At 47.7% G+C, this 20000-nt stretch overlaps 1 protein-coding gene across 3 annotated transcripts in view; it reads left to right on the top strand.

Annotated features, from left to right (window-relative positions):
• The window catches only part of Ebf3 (EBF transcription factor 3), a 116275-nt gene that overhangs the window by 86124 nt on the left and 10151 nt on the right, over nt 1-20000 (top strand). For all 3 annotated transcript variants that reach the window (XM_005351429.3, XM_026781056.1, XM_005351427.2), the window contains exons 9-11: nt 940-1070; nt 1561-1687; nt 19797-19885. In XM_005351429.3, coding sequence (XP_005351486.1) covers nt 940-1070; nt 1561-1687; nt 19797-19885 — 347 coding nt within the window. The remainder of the gene's footprint in view (nt 1-939; nt 1071-1560; nt 1688-19796; nt 19886-20000) is intronic.

The raw sequence follows: 20000 nt of genomic DNA, 5'->3' as shown, positions 1-20000 counted from the left end.
GGAGCTCCTCCTTTGCCTGGGACCCTGTGTTCAGAAGGCCACCAGAGGCCGTCGCAAAGGTCTGCCAGCGCCATGTACAGGAAGAACTGATCAAAGCCAGGACAAAGCTGGCCTCCACCAGGCTGCAGCCTTCAGCTCAGCCTCCCCACTCAAGGCTTCTGTGAGCACCATGCTGGGCCTCCTCCTGCCCACTTCACTGGGGGCTGTGGCCTCTTGGCCCCCTCCCCCTGACCCTCCTTCTGCTGTGTGAGCCCCGCCCCCCCTTGCAGGGCAGCCCCTGTGGCTATTATAATAACTCATGCAAATTCGAGGGCTCAGGAGACAAAGGCAGGTCAGGCCAGCAGCTTGGGGATTCCTGTCGACAAACAATATTACATGTAAAATGTGTACCTTTGACAAAAGTATTAATATAGTGCTTTTGATTTTCTTCCTGATGAAAAGTGAAAAGTAGTAATTGTGAAGTGACAGAGGAAAATGAAGTTTTGAACCAAAAGGCAAAGTTCGCGGATGAAAAAACCGAACCCAATTAGCTGCTTATGGGGAATGGAAATACAAGGCGTTTGCTCTTCCATCTCCTTCAACAGCCTTTTGATTGACTCTGCTTAGATCTGTACGGCCAAGCAGATAAATCGACGTGGCACATGCACACGAAGCTTAATCATTTGTAATAGTCATATTTGCCCTGACACATAATTTGCTATATCAAGCCTTTTTTTTTCTTACTCACTAGTATTCTGTGGCTCGGCCTTTGCTTTATACAACATTTAATAGTTTGCTTTAAACACATCAACATGCTGATCTATGATTGCCCTTTGCGTGTGCCTGGAGGAGCAGCATGCCCCTCCTCCCGGGGCGGCCAGTGGGACTTGAGGTGGGCTGCGTGGGCTCCTGATGTCAGGTCATATTCTAAGGTTTTCGTCCTCTGTCTTGTGTGAGCAGCCACTCCGTGCATCAAGGCCATCAGCCCCAGTGAAGGCTGGACCACGGGGGGCGCCACTGTGATCATCATCGGGGACAACTTCTTTGACGGTCTACAAGTTGTATTCGGAACCATGTTGGTGTGGAGCGAGGTAAGCCTGCGACAGTGGTGTGCCTTGAGCAGTCACCTCCTCTGTGACTGGCTTCGGCAAGTCGTGTTTGGTGCAGGGACATGAGGCAGCTATTGCAAAGTTCCCTTTAGCTGTTTGTCTGTGGTGGGCTGTCCTGTGGGTGGGTTTTCCCCTCCCCCCCCACAACCCTTGGGTTTAAAACCTGCCATAGGAGGTCCCCCAGTACCCTGGAACAATTAGTTCTAGAATTACTAGAAGCAGGTTTAAGGAGACATATGGTGGCGATTTTCATATGAATGATGCCCTGTGGCCTTTCCTGCAAACTAAAACCCTGGAACATTTGCTGATCTTTCCCTTAAAGAACCATAGGCCCAGAGTCTCTGGGTGACAGGAGGGAGCATTCCGAGACGATGGTCCAATTTGTGCTCATTTAGTAATTATATCCAACTGGCAAGTGTCCGCCTCTCAGGGCCTGCCCCGCTGAGCGCTTGTTCATGTGTGGTTTCCGTAGCTGATAACTCCCCACGCCATCCGAGTGCAGACACCTCCGCGGCACATCCCTGGTGTTGTGGAAGTCACCCTCTCCTACAAGTCCAAGCAGTTCTGCAAAGGTGCTCCTGGGCGCTTTGTCTACACCGGTGAGTACGCAGCTCCAGCCTCTGTGGGGCAGCGGTGGGTGCTCCTTCTCAGCAGAGCCTTGTGGGGTGGTCTTCAGGGGCCCCACGGGAGGCAGAAGCGAGGCATGGCGTGCTGTTGAGTTTGATCAGGTGTGTGTTCCCATCTGCATCTGAGACAGCTCACGACGGCTGGGCAGATGCAGCCCTGTGACCTTGGCATTTCCTCCGGTCCGAAGGCCTTTGCCTCTTGCCAACAGAGCAGAGTGGTGCCTGGAGGGAGAGTTCTTGGTAGCTGCCGCAGCTTCCAGCTTCCATGGAAGTGGCTGCCTCATGCCCGGCTGCTTGCAAGGCCTTGTGCCCACCCACTTGTCAATCAGGGTCAGGCTCATCACTGCTTTTCAGTTGCTTGAGCTGTGACTGGGAAGGAGAAGTCTTAGCCTGTCACCTATCCAGGGGAAGCCAGGGGTCTTAGCCCCTGCAGGGTGCTATTACTTGCAGGGGATCTACATTCTGGAGAACATACATATATGTAGTAAGTATATAGCCTGAGCCCCAGTGGATAGGCTGGGTGGCTTGTGTGACTGACTTCCCGTAAGTGGTATATCAGAGGTGTTTATATGCTGCTTTGCCCACACAAGTGCATAATTGACATGATTTGCTGGAGATTGCCATGGAGAAATGCTGCAAATAAACTTCACCTTCAGGAAGGCCTGTCTGCATTTTGGCTTTTACTCTCCCTTGGCTCCACAAGCTGTAAGGCATGAGGAATGATTTTAATGCAGGACAAGACCTGCTGAAGCCCAGCGAAGGTGGGCGGGATGGACCCTTGCTGATTATCTTTGGATGTGTAGTGACTGGGTGTCTTCCACACTGTAGGGCTTAGAGCCCTGGGCTTGATCACTCTTTTACCACTTGAAGGTGCTCTGGAGCTGAGCTGGTATCCCACTGGGTGCTACCCTCTGTTCTGGCCAGCAGACAGATTACGCGGAGGGTTCTGAGGCCCTTCCTTCCACATTGAAGTTCCTGGAGATCGTGGAAGTGGCAACATCTTTCCTCTTTTAGGAAGTACTGAAAGAGCAGAGTGGCAACATACAGACTCCCTGTTCCTCAGCAGCTCCACTGCCACCCAAGGCAGGGCTTGAATCCTTATCCTAGAGTCATCTAGCTCCTGACAACCCAGCACCCCTAACTGGTCAATGGGGGGCACCAGGATCTTTAGAACTGAAGGTTACAGGGGAGTGGGCATAGCAAAAAGTTGACGTACCCATCTACTTTGGGGTGCTGAATATTCTTGGCCTCAAGTTGAGAGGTTGGGAGAGAAGAGTTCTTCTAGATTTTGAATCCCCCAGTGTATAAAAAATAAAAGCGTGTCAAAACAAAATGATAAAAAAAATTGGGACATCTTTTAAAGGCTATGTGCAAGTTGTTCCCCAAATTACAATAGTTCTGCCTACTTCTGACTTTTTTGGTTGTGGGAAGATGTGCCCACCTCTTCGTAACCAGTATGTATTTTTTCTTTTTTATTTTCAGTATAGCGTTCAGTAAATACGCAGTTCTACGCTCTATTATCTACGTGCAGTATTATGAAATGGACTTCAGACTCAATAGTTTTTCTAAGTGCTCTGCACATAGTTAAGGTAGGCTGCACTCAGTGATGTGCAGTGCATTGCATTAGGTGGCTATTCGCATCCAACTTTAGATTTTTCAACTTACAGTATTAAATATTAACCCATAGTCAATTCAGGAACATCTACTTACTCCTTCCAAAAAGTGCCTTTGCTGCTCAGCGAAGGACACCCACACTGGATGTCCCATTCCTGGGGAGGTCAGAAGTTGGAATCTTGTCTTGGGCCTGGTTGGTCATCCCCAGTATCTTTTCCTTGGGGTCATGTGTACGAATGAGCTACAGCTACCCCTCCTTCCCCACATTCAATATAGCTCCTCAAGGCAGCTGTTGGTGTACAGTACCACACGGCAGGAATGGCAGGCTGCAGGGGCAGCAGGTCCTATGCAAACACAGAGGATGTTTGGTTAGATAGCTCTGTGTGCCCCAGGGTGCTGGCTGTGGGACCATGTGAACTTGAACTTCTCCAAGTTCAATTTTCTCTCCTCTTTCCCTCATGGGGTTGTGGCAAGGATCAAGGACAACTTAAAGCGCCTGACATACAGAGGGCACTTAGCAAATAGTACCCGCTGTGGAGAGCCGCTGACATCTTAGACTTTGACTAGGGTTCATGGGAGCCTTGTTTATGTCTTGAGTCCCATGGATGCAGAGATGGCGTGCGCTTGCTCTTAGACCAACACTGGGCTGTGGGAGACATGTCAGGGCTGGGTGTACTGAGTGAGTTCCTGTGCTACTCATGTGGCCTGGCTTGGCCGGTGGCACCCAAGTGAGCCTGTGGCCACAGTTGGCAAGCCTGGCCTGCTCCTCCCAAGCAGGTCTTCCTTGTTCTCAAGTTATGTTGTTAGGGGGTCCTGCTGCGTTATTGGGGGGCTATGCTAGGCAATCCTTCCCCCAGTCTTTATATTTTGGGGCTTTTTGTCTGAGTGTTGAAGACAGCCACTTTTAGATGTGGGGACATTCCTTTTCCTGCAGATGGGTCCTGGTTTGAACACTTGTGAATAAATGCAGCTGTGCAGGGTGGGAGGAGCTGTTTGTCATTGACTGGCAGGGGTCACATGCTAGCATCCCCAGTTACCGGTTCTCTGGGGTGGGTGGGTGGGGAAGGGCACTCTCTCGGAGGCTCCTTGCTCTCTGGCCAAGTGGAATGCTCTCCTGGACCAGTGTCCATTGCCTCCCAAAGGAGAGCAGCGTCTCCCGAGCTTGTGAGAGCCACATGAACCTTTCTCGAGAGTCACTGTCCATTATGCATGGTTACGTCTACTTTCAAGCTGATTGGACTTGTTAGCCCCCAAGACTCAGGGCCTGCTTTCCTGGGGTTGGGGGTTTCCTGCTTCCCCATGTGTGGGTATTTGCAGTGAGGCTATGCAAGCTCAGCCCTTCCTAATAGTGTGTGTGTGTGTGTGTGTGTGTGTGTGTGTGTGTGTGTGTGTGTGTCTGGGATCATTACCGGGAATATACATTTCACATGTGTGTAAGGGATATAGGATTCTATATTCTTAGGGAGCTGAGGAGAGGTGGGGTCATAACCTGTCTGGCCTGGAAGCTTCTGTCTGATTTGCATTGCCCTGAAATTGATGGGGACAATGAGGTAATCACAGGGACTCACTCTCCCCAAATGAAAACTGAGCCAGCCACTCTGGATGTCACAACATGGGCGCCGTCCCCTGGGCATCTGGTTCCCATCAGTGTGCCCAGGCCCCGGAGGCTGCTGGGACACCTTCACATTTAACCTTCCCGGCATGAGGCCAGCTGTGGGGCCGCAGGGCCACTGGATAATGAACCTGGGCTTGGAGGAGGGGCTGCCACCAGCCTGCCAGAGCCTGGGAGGGACTTGGCAGAGGTCTAAATGAGCTGTTTACAGTGACCTGAGAAACACCAGATTTTTCAAAACCAGACCCTATTAGTCAACCCAGAGTGGTCGTGCTCAGCCTCTGCCCCCGGAAAGGGAAGGTTGGTCAGGCCCCATCCATCCAGCCCCTTGGCTGCTGTTCACAGTCCCTCTCAAGTCGCAATTACCTTGGGAGGCTGTGGCGGTTCAGTTGATTAGCACGGTGAATTAAAAGAATGAGCCACAAATGACATGTCCAGCTCTTCCATAGGAGTTCTCTGTATTCCCAGCGAGCCTCGCCCCTGCTGTAAGAAGGTCAGAAATTAGAGAGAGAGAACAATTTTCGAGCGGCTAGCACTTAGGAGCAGAATTAACAATCACTGTGTATGTAATTGCCAGTTAATAGTAAATTGCCTTTAGACTGTAAAATGCAATATAAACTGGTGGGCACCTAAAATTAAATTAATGAGATATTTGCTGCATTTAAAAGCGAATAGTTCAAATTAATAACCAAGTGCAATTCTTGTTTTAATATTTGTCTAATAGCATACCATTGACTTGTTTAATAATAATTAAAACAGTCCTGGAATCACCTACCTGAGGAACTTACCATACAGGAGAATCAAGCTGCTTTTGCTTTTATGATTTTACCGGTGCAAATGCACCAAATTGTTAAGAGTAATAAGGGAAATTATTTTTTAATTACAAGAGAAACATTATGGCGTTACCTGATTAAGCTGGCCTAGAATTTTGTATGCTTCTAATTGAGATTATGTTCTCATGAAAACTCCTTTTGCAGACTTGTTTTCAAGTGTGAAGTGTGTGTGTGTGTGTGTGGTGTTTCCTTAAAATGGACATTTGGCAGAATGTTTCCTGATTGACAGAAGAATGAAGGTTGCTGGTGTGGCTTGGGCTTAAGCCTAGTTAGACTCCAGGAATGGGACTCGGGGGCTTTTTCTGTTGACCTCTTGCCCTGAAGTTTGATTGACCCACCCTCATTTTGGAGAATTCTTTTTTGCTCAATTAAAGAAATTATCAGAAATTACTGGGAGTCAACATGTCGCCAGTAACAGACTGAGCCCAGTCACTCAACAAGATGTTGGCAGGCAGCATAGACACATCTAAAGTGGACGCGCTGCGGATACCTGGAAGGGTCCCAGGTCTGTGATGCGTTCATTGGCTGGGAACATTTTCATAAAGACTTGTGTGCATTTGTTGTCAGATTTGGGAGACCATCCTTCAGCCAGGAATTGCAAACAGTTTGTGTTCTTTCTCATACGGTTTCTAGGTTTTTCTTTTCTTTTCTTTTTTATAAAGATGCAGGTTGTGCCTTAAAAGTGGCTCCATATTGAGGGGTGTCAGTTCTATCCTGCACCTGTCTGGAGATGGTTTCCTGCTGAGTCTCCTGGCTGGTCTCCACCTTCCATCCCATTTTCTCTTACCTGGGAAAAGCCCTTGTGTTTCTGTCACGTGGAAAGGTTACTTGTGAATATTAAGACATAGTTCTGTCTAAACCATGGGACCCAAATACTCTTAACCACAGCTAGCCAGTTCTGGTTTCTTTTCTCTCAGCCAGCCCTGTGGTTCCACCAACAAATCACTTGTATCTGTAGAACAAGTGATTTTAATTGGCCGCCCACAAATTTGTATCGTTTGCACTCTGCTAAACTAAACGTTAAGCACAAACTGCCCAATTGTTTTAGCGCTAAAGCTCTGAGCCACCAATGCACACAATCCAGGAACACATTCTATCCTGCTGGTTCCCAGCATGTAGGGATCGTGACCCAAAGTCTTCAGTGACTCCATCCTCCCCTGGCAAGGCAGCCAGTGGCACACTTCTTCCCCTTCCTGTCTTCACTAAGTATGCTATGATCATACCTTTACACCCACGATGGTGATTTCGTTGTCACCAGGTCTCAGGTGTTTCAGGAAGACTGTTCTCTTCACAGTCACGTACCCCGGTACTGGGTACCCTTGGGTACAATGGTTCTTATGTCAAGTTACTATTCTTGAAGGGTAGCATGCGGCTGGGCTGTCAGCTCAGACCACCTTCACGCTCCCAAATTTGGACCTTTATCCAACTATTCCATGACTCAGACAATGCCATCTTCCTCTCATCTTCTTCCCATCATCCTCCTCCCCCTGCTCTTGCTTTTTGTGACATGTTACGAGTGGATGGCAGAGGGTAGTAGTTTCTGGTTTTGTTTTTCACAAGGACTAGCTGGTAAGCGTCCTGCCTCAGCCCCTTCCCAAGGAAGTGGGGACTGGTGGCAGTGGCTGAGTCTTATAGGTAGACCCTCAGGCTAGGAGGTAGCATTCACCAGGTGACCTCCCTTGGGTGGCACACTGCACTGCCTGAGCCACAATCAGTGATGCTGCTGCCTGCCAGGTGGGTGCTGGGAGTACGGCGGGAGAACGTATCCCTTTAAAGAGGGTTGTGTGAAGGCTCCCTGTCCCTGCGGTCTCCTCTTTCCTGTCTCGAAGGAGGGCAGGAGAATGAGGCACAGCACAAGTAGACAATTTGTCCTAATCAGTGACACCCATTTACCAGAATTGCTTAAAATGAACTATACCTCATACAGAAATCGCACATTTAGAGACTTCCATTCATCATGTGAAAATTGAGGGCCAGTAAACTTTTCTGCCCCTCCAGTGGGATCATAGGCATGCATCAAAATGTTAAAAATGATTGGTGAGACGGAGCTGTCACCCATTTATCAAGGAAAAGAACATTATTTGCTAATTTCCCAAGCAGGCTGGTGACAGGGTGCTTCGTCTTTAGACCCACGGTGACCAGCGTGGCCTTTTTGTTATTAGTACAAGTCAAGTGCTTTTGGGCTGTTGCTAAGAAGACACATTTGTCTGTCATCACGGGGGCTTTGGTCGCTTTCCAACTGGCTGTGACCAGGTCTGCTCCATGTGCCCGATTGGCTGTGTATGTTGGGGCTACGTGAACCCAAGAGGGGAGACGGACTGATAAATCACAAAGTTTCCCTACCAAGGTGAAGGTATTGACTTCGCAGCCCACCTGACAAGACGTGGCTTCCAGGAGACGGCCATTCGTCTTACCCAAAGGACAAAAGGGTCATTGGCTTCACTTAGGATAGGCAAGATGTGGATGGTAGAGACAGGCCTGACTTCTCTGTCTTTGACACAGGCAGGGTCCCTGTTTCTTACCCTACCTCCCTGGAAGTACTGTCTAGGGGAGTTTTATTTCCAGTTCTGGCTGGGAAAGATCCATATTTGAAAACACCCTTAGAAAGACATTGGGGGTGATGGAGTGTGTATGGGGAGGACAAGCTAATGGCCGTTTAAAAGCACAGCACAATGAAAGTGAGCAAGTGAAGAACAGGCAGAGCAATGGAATAAGGGGTCTAAGATAGGATGCAGATCACGCTAGTGAAACCGAAGCAGCGGCAGAGTGAGCATCTTGGTGGCGAACCTTAAAAGGAAGTGGTTCTGACTCTTCTGGGAAGGTGAGATAAACTGCCCATTGGCCCTCTGATGGGGACAAGGAGCATGACCCTGCCTCACTTCTTTGACTCATAACCTAGTGCTTGAGCTGCCTCCCACACAGTCTGTTCCCACATGCCTGGCGTAGGGGCATGAGAAGGATATGGTCAGTGTTTCACTTTGGAATTTTCTGTGCAGGCTGGCTCCTGGGACAGCTGAACTGAGGTCCCTGTGTGTCTCCATAGAGAGTTTATATTTCTAGAAACTCTTCAGTCTTGTCCATACCCAGTGGAGTAGACCAAGACTTGGGTTGCAAAAACAGCATGGGAAAAGATATATTCAAAGAATGGTTGCTTGGCTACAGGGCTTTTAAAATTAGTTGTAGAAAATTATCAGGATCCAACTTTCTTCCCGTTGGGTGATTTTTTTTTTTTTTAAACTCAGTGACAACATGGAAGTCTGTGATGTGGGTTGTTGACCCTGGATAACTGCAAAGTTTCCTGGTACCCTGATGAGCTGATGGGATAATTGGTTTTGCAGGCATGGACTGATGGAGTGGTGCATATCTGTTGAAGGTGCAATAGGGAGGGACTTAAAACACAAACTCCTTGGGGACCAGGAGCCACCATAGGCCTTGGTATACATTAGGTTCAGAGTACAGTTTTCGTTGTTTGTTGTGTTTTTGATTTTGTTATAAAAACACAGCATTATTCTGGGGCCCATTTTCTTTCTCTCTAGTCACACTCTCCTGAAACATTGCTTCTTATTCTTCCACATACGAAAACCCTACTGCTAGGCAAGGAAGGGAGCCCTGAGATATCTGAGCCTTCGTAGGCCCAGGTCTGCATCCTGTGGCCGCAGAGAAATTGAAGGTCTAGAAGGCTATGAGGTTAGATTTGGGGGTTCTGCTAGAGTTCTGTTCCATCTTTTCACCTCCTCTCTTTTGTCTCTGACTGGCATCTCTCCTTTAGCCTCCATGGGGTGGAGAAATGCTATGGCCTTTGTTCCTTGGTCCTGGCCAACATCTTGGCTCCATGTCAGTGTAGACGCCCTGATGTGTCAGTAATAGCCATTCATCACTTACCCCTTGGTGTTTTTCCTTTGATGACAGTACTCCCAACACAAAATCCTTTACAGAAGCTTAAGCCTATTAGCACTCAGGGGCACACACATCAAGGCTCCAGGCTCCTGTAGTGTGTTCATGACTGTGGCAGGTGGCTGCTGTGTGTGCCCTTGTCATCCAGCTGTGGTATATCCTAAGCCAGAGAACGAAGGATTTCCTTATGTGCTTCCCATGGGTGGAAACAGCAGTCACTCCCCAAGTGAACTTAGCTTGCTTCTTGTTAGTGAGACCAGCCTGTGGCTAGCAGAGGCCACCGCCTCACAGGGCTCCCAGCCTTCCGGGAACTCTCTTCTGCCTTGATCAGAGCCCCAGGTTCTGTTAAGCCTTTGTCATGGCATCATTAGAGAAACTGGTCCTGCATCCACCTGTGGATGATGCACCTTGTCCATCTCTGCTCCTCAACCAGGAGCTTGGGAAAGTCGGATGATTGGGGTGGTCACCAAGGGAGCGTGATGTCAGTTTTAAACACAGTATGGTGGTAAAGCGCAGGTCTCTGTGATTTGGGATTTGCCTTCTAGGGTCAGTGTTTATCTCATGCATATGGAGGCTGAGGTCTCAGTAGGGCATTGTGGGTGACTTGTGGGAAGGAAAATCAGTAGCTCTTTAGGTGCTCAAGAATGGGGGTGTCCATGTGAGGGGAAACACATCTTAACTTCTCAGCATTTAGTTCTTGCCAAGGGCAGTGACTCTCGTCTTCATCCTGGAAGCCTGCCTGGGATCTACGTGGCCCGTGACAGACATTCAGTGTGAACATTGCTACAGCCCCACTGATTCAGTCCTGTGGGAAAGGAACAGGTGGAGAGAGCAGTTAATAAAAACAGCCTTAATGCAAACAGGCTCTCAAGTCCCGTGTTCAGGAGAAAGACATAGCTCCCTGAGAACTTGCAGGTGGCAGAGCTGCGGGATTTTCTCCGCAAATGGCCCTGGAGACTGTGCCATGGGTGCTCAGCAAGGATGTGAAGGATTTCCAAGAAGAATGTGACCCCCTCCTGGGTGACCAGGGAGAACGTGGAGGGCATGGAAGCCATGAAAGATAGGTGAGGAGCTACCTCCTCGGGTTACAAGACATGTAATCTCCAACGGGTATGAGAGCAGAGCTTACTGACCCTCCCAGTGCCTCCCCCCCTCTCCTCCCTCTGTCTCCCCTCCCTCCCCCTTATAATTCTTTGACAGTTTCATCTTGTATATTATATATTTTTGGTCATTTTCACACTCTATTTTCTTCTCCCATTCTTGGCTCCAACTGAAAGCCCAGGTTGGCTTTGAATGCCTGATCCTCCTGCCTCTGCCTCCCGAGAGCTGGGGTCACAGCATGCAGCACCATATCCGGCCATCAGGGCTGCTTCGTGTGACGCGTGTAGAGGGCAGCACCCTATGCACCATGTCTGCACTTTCGGGGATTCCGCACTTATGCTAATCCTGGCCATGTCTTTAAAGGCTTGGCCTCCAAATAGGTCTTTCCTTCTGTGCTCAGCCTGAAAGACCCAGAATTAAGATGCCACTGGGAAGACTGAAAGGTAGACCATGTTGGGAAATTCTAAGTAGGAGGGCCTCAGCCCAAAGTTGCCTTTTGACTTCCTCAGCCACCGTGGGTCTCTGCTCTCTCTAGAAGCCCTTGTACTGCCTGCCAGGTAACATGCAGAAGGACACTTTCTTCAGCACAGGCATACCCAGATTAATTCCTTGACTGCCATTCCCCCACCTGCAGTTAGCATGTAAGTTAATGGGTTTCATTATGATATTTCTACACATTTAGGATGTGCAATGGTTTGTTTTTCTCTCCTCCCCATCACCATTTCCTGTACCTCCCCTCTTCCTTTAGACCTTTTCTGCCCCCTCAGAGTCTCCCTTCTACTTAAAAAAAAAAATCTAAATTTGCCTATGAGGAAAAGCATTCAGCATTCATCTGGGTCAGGCTTATTTCCCTTAACATGGTGCTTTCCAGCTCTATCCATTTTCCTGCAAACATATGATTTCTGGGTTTTGTTTTATTTTGTTTTCCGTGTGTAAGACTCCATAGCGTATATATACTTCTTCTTCATCTCTTCAGCTGGTGGATAGCTGGACTGGTTCTATCTCTGGGCTAGTGTGAATAATGTGAGGGTCAGCGCAGGGTGCCCCTGGGGACCTCACATCTGCTTCAATGTTTCTTTGGGTGTAGTTTACCTACTAAGAGAGTCAGCAGAAGCCTAGAACCTAAAGGCGGAAGGTTCTTTATATGCACAGTGTTAGCACCCTTAGTCTAACTCAATTATTTTATCCTTCATGGACTGTCGCTCTGTTCCACATTCTCATTCCTTATTTATTCTTCCTGTCCTTGGCTTTGGCAGCTACTGGTCTCATCCTCACCCCTGTTGATCGGCCTCTTCTGGTTGTTTGTCAAAAGCAGATCACATAATAGATGGCCTTTGGGGCTGACTTCTTTCGCTTATCACATGATGTTCTTAGGTTCCCCTTGGCACGTGTCAGGATGACATTTCTTTACATGTCTGCGTAGTATTCCATTGTACCACATCTGCTTATGTGTTTATAGGTTGATGGACATGTAGATATTAGGGGAAAGACTGGATGGATAGAAGACAAACAGCGTGTTCATTTTGTGTCTCAAAATGAGAGGTGCTTGATAGCTTTGTCATGTAGATTGGTGTCTTCCAGAAACCTGGCCACCAGACTGTAGCACCTTTAAACACCAGCTGTATGCACTGCTCGGAACAAGGCAGGCATATGGCATAGGGTCATCTTGAATGATCCTTACTCTTTGAAAGAAGTAGGGGTTTTCACAAGGCCATGGGAGAAGGGCCACTTGGCTGCCAGGAGGGATCTTTGTTTTAAGCCATGGCCTAAGTACCTGCAGCCTAGGAGAGCTGGGTCCCAGAGCTTTCTGTACTATTCCCTCTACATGGAGATTTTCCTGCTGGTTTTAACTGTGTGTATCCATTGCCATTGGCCCACCACAGAGTGTGTTTTCTGCTTGACTTTTAGGACCTCCCTCCTCCTCCCACGTAACCTTTGAGAGAATGAAGACACGGAACTTGCTTTCTTGAAGCAGGGGGTAACAACGTGGGAGCTTGTAGTGGTTGCATGATGTGGAGAGTGGTTTTCACTTATTGGTGTCTCCATTTTGGACACATTTCTCTACCTAGAGAGCTGGGTAAATGCCAGGACAGCCTTGGAAAGTAGGGTGGTATGCCAGGAATAAGCAGCTCTTGGATCTTTATCTGTTGTGTATCCGAGCTGGGCCATCCTGAGATGGGCAGGTGTGGTGAGGAGAGCTCGGGCTCCAGGATTGGGTTTTCTTTTTAGCTGCAGGGCTGGGCTTGGTTGGTGTAGTTCCCCCATGCCTATGCAAGCCACAATCCAGTGCATTCTTTGAGGAATGTAAACAAAAGTGTTTGAATGCAGTCCAACAGTTGTCAGCAAGGGTATTATTTTGGTAACAAGGAAGATGGGCTGCCCCCTTTTCTGCATTTGGTGTCACATCACAATGCTGCCATCCGCTGCCAGGCAGTGGTGAATGGAAGCGGGTCCCTGTGCAGGAGGCCCGGTTGGGCTGCCTGTATGAATACCAGAACAGCATTCCCTGTGTGAGTGGGGAGGCTCCAGATTCCAATTAGAAGTCAACTATGGTGCTTTTCTTATTCTGAGAAGACATGCTGATGGAACATGATAGGCTCTGTAGGAACAAATGGGAAACTGAGGCCTGCCCTACGTGGGCCTGGCACTGGGCATGCACCCTCCACAGTGGCCCAGAGCAGACACCAGACAAGCCTAAGCCACTCAAGGGAAACATCAAATTTGGGGTTGACCTCCAGGCACAGAAGGGTGACCTTAGGTCTTCTTCCCTGTTTGTCCCTTGGCCAGGCCAGCACCCCAGTGAGTGATGCAGGAACCGCGTGGCCTTTGTGTTTCCTATGCACACCACAATGCCTGGCTCACCCTGCCGAGTTCTGTGATTGAAATTCATTGCCAAATTTATTGAGAAATTAATGAGAAAAGCTGCGAAGTATTGACTTTGAGAGGAAAACACAACTCATCTTGAATGAGGAGGAAAATGCAGCAATAATTTAGCCACTATTGATTTGGCCCTGTCCATGTATTGATCTTCATTTTACAATATTAATTTGCACCTGCAATCGGCTGCAAAGGGAACCGATTTCATTTTGTGGCCGCGTTAGTGTGCAAAGCATTAGGTGTTCTTAAGCAGGGAGAGCCACACGTTGGGTTGGGAAGTCAGGTTTTCCCCCATTTCTGCTTGTTCCTGAAATAGACTAAAAATTAAAATTTTTTGTCCAACAAAATATGAAAGCAAAAGCCCATGTAAACCGTGGCCCTCCTCCCTGCTGCCCGGCTGCTTCTCATCCACACTAGGAGCCGTCAGCTGCCTGCGACTCCAGCCACCCCTCATCATCATGCCCGGATCAGTTCAAAGTTCATGAAATTTCTATGAGCATTGATCTCGCCCCATTGATTTTTTTTTTTTTTGCAGCAGATCTTTGAAATTTTAATTTCCCGAGCATCTGAATTTCTTATAGATGAAATGTGCTTGCAGGAGACAGTTGATGATAAAGTGGAGAACTTAGCATCATTTTAAAGCCTAAAAAAGGAGGGAGAGAGAAACCCAGGCATTTGGGGACTTTGTGTAGTGTTCTGAGCTGGAATGATGAAAGTGCTGTAGCCGGGAGAGGGAGGACATCCGGTGGGGGGGGGGCTAAAGTATCAATTTTGACTTCCGAAGCCACACATTTTTTAATGTAACTTCTTATACAGTCATTTTTGAAAGAAAAGCTATCTGGAGAAACAGCGGGGCAGAGCAGCATTCTTCACGGGGCAATCGTTTTCTCTCAGCAGTCTTTATCACCTGGTCAAGCTCACCTAGTTACTTATCAGTGGGACATTTAATAACCTCAAGGTGATATAATTGCTATTGGCATTTTTCCCCCTTGGATTCGGCTGGTTAATGTGTAAACTACTTGTCAGCAAATAGCACTTTGTCACTAAAATCACCAACACCCTCTAGAGGAATGTCTTTGTATTGAGCAATTTAATTTTACTTTATTTAATTTTTACACATTACAACCTGTGTTCATTCAGGCACACTGACGGCTTCTAGTCTGTTGGGGCAGGGTCTGGGTATCCCTGTTAGTAAAATATACTATATCTTATTTAACAAACCCATTGCCTTAATTGAAGCACGTTCTTGTCCCTCGGAAAAGGAACTACAGATGTTCTTATTATGTAGTTATGTTGCTAATGTGAAAAACGGCCTCATTATGAGGATCTGTTTGTAGCAAGAAAATTACTGCATTATGACAAATGCATGATTGGGAAGTTACAGGAAGCCGATCATTATTGAAATGAAACTGGAGCTCACTTAATAGCTGCAGCCAGCAGCTGGAATGGAGCAAATGAATGTCTTCCTGTTGTTATTGTTGGAGTCAGGGTTTTTGGGCAGGAGACTCTGCCGTACTTGGGCTTCTAGGGTGGAAAGGCAGTGCTCAGAGCAGCTGTTTCCTACCTGGGAGTCTCCCCCTCTTGTGTTTAATGACACTGTTTTAAAGACACCACCGCTGCAGGAACAATTACTCCAGCAGTCCTTCAAGGCAGACCACTGCTCTCTGGCTGGCAGCCCGATCCGGGTCTCTCTGGGACAGGGGAAGGTGGTCAGGAGGTTGCTGTCATAGTTAAACTTCATCGCTGTGGCCCCCCCTTCCACTCCTTCCAGGAAAGGGGCCCCTGGTCTGGGTGAGGGGTGTCCATAGCAACGTTTTCTACTCTTGATTGAGTTTCCCACCACTGGGAAGCAGGCACAACTGAGCCCTGAAAGCATAGTAGCTGCTCAGTTAATTTTGGGTGAGTGAATTAGGCTTCCAAACATTCATGGGGCTGAGTTTCATCCTGGCCCCAAGCAGCATTGTTTTTGATCTGCAGTGTTTTCCGTGTGTCATTCATGGTCAGGAGCATACCCCCTTACTCACATAAGTGAATGGGGTTTCCACACCAATGGATTAGCCTTTGAAGTCTATCGAAAGCCATTTACATTTTGGGATGTTGGAAAAGAGCACAGAATCCCGAGCAGGGATGGCTGACAAAGACAGTTCAGCCATCAACATGTAAACTCCAATGACTGATGTCACAAGAAAGAAAAACCCGGCCCTGCTGCCCATCGGTACGTTTCTAATTGCAGCAGGCCAGTTGGAGCTACTCTGGCCCCAGCTGCAGCTCAAAGCCTGATGCCATTTTCGGCTGCCACATTAGCTCTGGCAATCCCAACTTGAACCGACATCACAGACCGTTAAAATTTTATCAATTGCGCTATGATTAATCCCCCAGTACACGGGCATGACTTAAATATTTAGAACGCTTCTTCTGTTATGACTTCAATGCATGTAAAGTAACGAGATTAACTCCAGTACACTCAAATATATTTAAATATGCGTCCTTCCCGAGCTGCAGGCTATCCAGCGTGTGGAATTGAGTCTATGTGGCCATGTCAGGCTCTATTTGTAGGGCCCACGCTGGAGACTGGCCTGCATATGATAGCCGGATATCTGGCCTTTCACAGGCTGCCTGATTGCTTGCCTCATTTGGCATGGAATGTGATTCCCGGCCATTCTAGCTTCTGATTCATTCAGGTTTTATTGCTGTGTAATTTTCTTATTCTAAAATAAAAGCTCTCCAACAAAAATTACTATGCATTAGGCCACAGTAGCCTACTCAAATGGATATTAATACAGTTTATCTCCAAAAGGACGAATAATGTATTTGAAACAGATAAAAGGCCCTCCACTAAATGAGGAATGTTAATATCTTATGGCACAGTTAATAAAGAGATATTTCACAGGGGAGATTTGTTTTATGACTTTTGATACAACAGCCTTGTAATCTGACATATCTTAACGATATAATTTCACACATACATTCATCGCCTACATGCAGCAGCCCATCTTAGCTAAATTTGAATTCAGGACAAATAATGGGTGCTAATTACTTCCGGAGGGGGGGATTTATTAGAAAGCTCATCTTCTCTTTTACAGGTTTGACAGAAATCCATGTGTTAGCTTACAGATACACTTTTGATAAACGTTACTGTTTCATTCCCCTTCAGCAGAAAATAACATTTGTTTTTGTTGTGTTTAAGGCAGAGTTTAAATTAATTTAACCCAGTGACACATGTTCGGAGACTAAGCATGCTGCTAAATAATTCCTTGGAATAAATTGCTCGGGAACCAAATGCATTAATTTATGGCTTTGCTGATGCTGACAGATGTGAGGGGTGGGCCGGCAAATATTAACATAAAACAAATTTGCTTTATTCTTCTTCATATTTCTTCTTCCTCCCCGACTTGAGCTCACCCAGGGCTCCTTCTCTAATTATCCACGAGGTCAGTAAGCAAAATTGGGAAGAAGCTGAGAGATCAATACAAATTATCCCTGAGCAAACCAGTGCTGACAGTTTGAATTGCAGCATATGTTTACCCAAAATCAGGCAATTTATCTTAATATCAGCAAAGTAATGCAGTGCAGGTGAAAGGTCAGGCAATCTCTCCCCCTCATAATTACCCAGTTCTAAAACAGGAAAGTGGTATTGATTGGCCTGGCTCGGGGCTCTGTGACTGGACGTGCCAGTGCCTTGCCCTGGCTCGGCTGGGCTCTAGGCTGTAAACTCAACACGCTGAGGGTTTATTAGATGTGTGGGGAGCTCTCACGCTCTTTTCTCCAGTTGCAGAATTGGCCAGTGAGGACTGAACCAGTCTTCAGCAGCCATGGGTATTGATGGGCTCCTTGAGGAGCTGAGGGCTGCCTACCAGGGCAGGTCTTCAATGGGACCAGGCAATGCTCCCGGGGACCCAGAGGTACATGGGGAGACCCACCACCAGAGCAGGAACTCCCAGGACTTGTAAAGGTCTGCCGATGGTCCCCTGCATCAAAGAGGAGGCAGGTTCCAACAGTTCTGCTAACTAAACACGTTCGGAGTTTCTATAGCCAGACCCCTGCGGGAGGGCCGTCTTCTGGTTGGAACAACAACACTAGGCCTTTTGCTGTGTAACTCATCCAGTTTGGTGGGGATTGGCCCTGGCGCACTTTGGTACCCCGCCTGAACTTTCTTGATGTGCCACGCCTACTTGCTTTGATGATGCCTATTGGTTTGAATCAAGATGAAAGGGGCCCTCGTAGCTATACTGCTTTCTATGACACATGGGTCATAGGAAAAGAATATCAGTTCAGCTGAAATACTAGAGAATGTATCTCCCAGAGTGAGTGTATGCTCATCACAAGTCATAAAGCTTCTGAGAGCTTGCATTAAAGCGCCTATCACCTGTCAGGAGCATTTGCATGAAATCAATAATGGCTGCCCATCTATCTTTTCTGATCACCTTTCATCGGGCCGATTCATTAAGTCAAACAGTCGTGGTGATTAGCTGGCAGAGAGGAGAAACCTGACATGCTAGGAATGCACACTGGGCCACCCCTCCACCCCACCCCCGCCAAACACCCTGAGCAAGAAACATAATACTTCATCTTACCCTTTTTGGACCAAGTCGTTTGCTGGGCCTGGAGCCCATCCTCCCGGATGCCCGAACTGCATTTTTGCCTGACACCCTTGCCCGTGCTGAGGCAGAGACATGACAAATTGTCCCCCCAGTCAATGCTGACAGCTTCTGATGATTAATGGCCTGATTATGAAGTGGTTTTACACATATAGAATTTACATCACAGAGAGTTAGAAATTTTGCCATGTCACATACACCAAGGCATTTTGAAGGGTTTTACTATTTGCAAAGAAAAAAGAGGGCAAAATCCCAGCAAAAGCCATGTCATGTAAAATCAATACATCGGATCAATGCTTTATTAACAAGAAAATGTCTTACTTCACATTCCTGTGCGGACCTTTGTCTCCAGGATGTATGATGGAATGTCAAATCATATTGTGGTCCTCAACTTTCGGGCGCATTATTGAGTGTACGTGCAAGGCGTCCTGGGTTGCTTACAAGACGCACCGACAGCTCACACTCGAGGATAATGGTGACCAATTATTGTGGAGAGCACTTTCCGAGGCAGCCCCAAGCTTCCTCTTAGGAAGCTCTGGCCTTTTGTGTTCTCCCGCACTCTGCGGACCTGGGTGGCGTTAATCATCAAATTACTAACGAGTGATGGCCCAAATTGCGGGCGGAGTAATGAATAGGCGGCGGCAGGTCTTATTAGTCTCCGAAAACCTCCTGATTTATGTCGCGCCGTGCACCGTGGAGTTACTCCACAGAAAACGATATCTACATGAAGAAATAATGTACTCTAATAAGTATTTTCATCTTAACTCGTGTCCCCGGGCCTCCGGGCTCAGTTTTTGTTGGAGTCAGGCAGAGCCGTAATAAAGCCCGATGGCTCCCTTATAAAGCTTGTTAAACACAGTGTGTGCAGTCGAATGGAGTCCCGGCTGTGATTCATGCACTGTACAGGGTGCATGTGCCTCTGATTTATGGCCATGCACAGTTCATAGTCAAAATTACAATTTGAGGGATAAAAAGATTAATTACTATTTGTGGCCGGCAATTTCGCGGGGCTGGTGGATTGCAGCTGTGGAATGATAGCGCTCTATATCAGTTTGTAGTCAGCACTCACAGATTATTAAAGCTTTGCAAGAGTAAGTGTTCCTCCTGCCTGCTCTGTGCTCAGGCAATATGCTAGACAAAAAAGGACCACAGGGATAAATCTGAGGCTAGCAATAGCTGGACATATGTCATAATTGCCAGTTTCCCATAAATCCCCGGCTGGTGAGGAACACACCGTGGGATGCAGACGCCGCATCATGGCTCTGGTGATGGCTATATATGGCCCCAAGACCTGTCACTTCGGGACTGCACTGCCATTTTTACAATATACTGAGCCACCCTTTGACTTTCTTCCAGTCTAATTATAGATGTGAAATAATCGTTGCTTTTATGTGCAAAAGAAAAGGTGGTGGGGGGGAGGAGTCCATTCCTTAAGGCAGAGCTACCATGCATGGGTGCCTGCCTGCAGGCACACCTTTGTGCAAGCATGCAGTGAGTGCACAATGGATGACGTCACTGTGACTGACTTGCTCTGTCTGTGTGTCCTCTTGCAGCTCTCAATGAGCCAACCATAGATTACGGCTTCCAGAGGTTGCAGAAAGTGATACCCAGACATCCAGGTGATCCCGAAAGGTTACCCAAGGTCAGTACAAGAACACATGATGCCCCCACACGGGACTGGTTCTGGTTTAGGGGTGGTGGATCTTCGGGAAGAGGAGTGCCAGACACCCCAAACCCTGTGTCCATGTCAAGGCCAA

Source organism: Microtus ochrogaster, chromosome 8 (assembly GCF_000317375.1).
Source record: "Microtus ochrogaster isolate Prairie Vole_2 chromosome 8, MicOch1.0, whole genome shotgun sequence".
Classification (NCBI taxonomy): domain Eukaryota; kingdom Metazoa; phylum Chordata; class Mammalia; order Rodentia; family Cricetidae; genus Microtus; species Microtus ochrogaster.
Note: the sequence above shows the minus strand (reverse complement) of the source record. Positions and strands in the feature narration are given on the sequence as shown.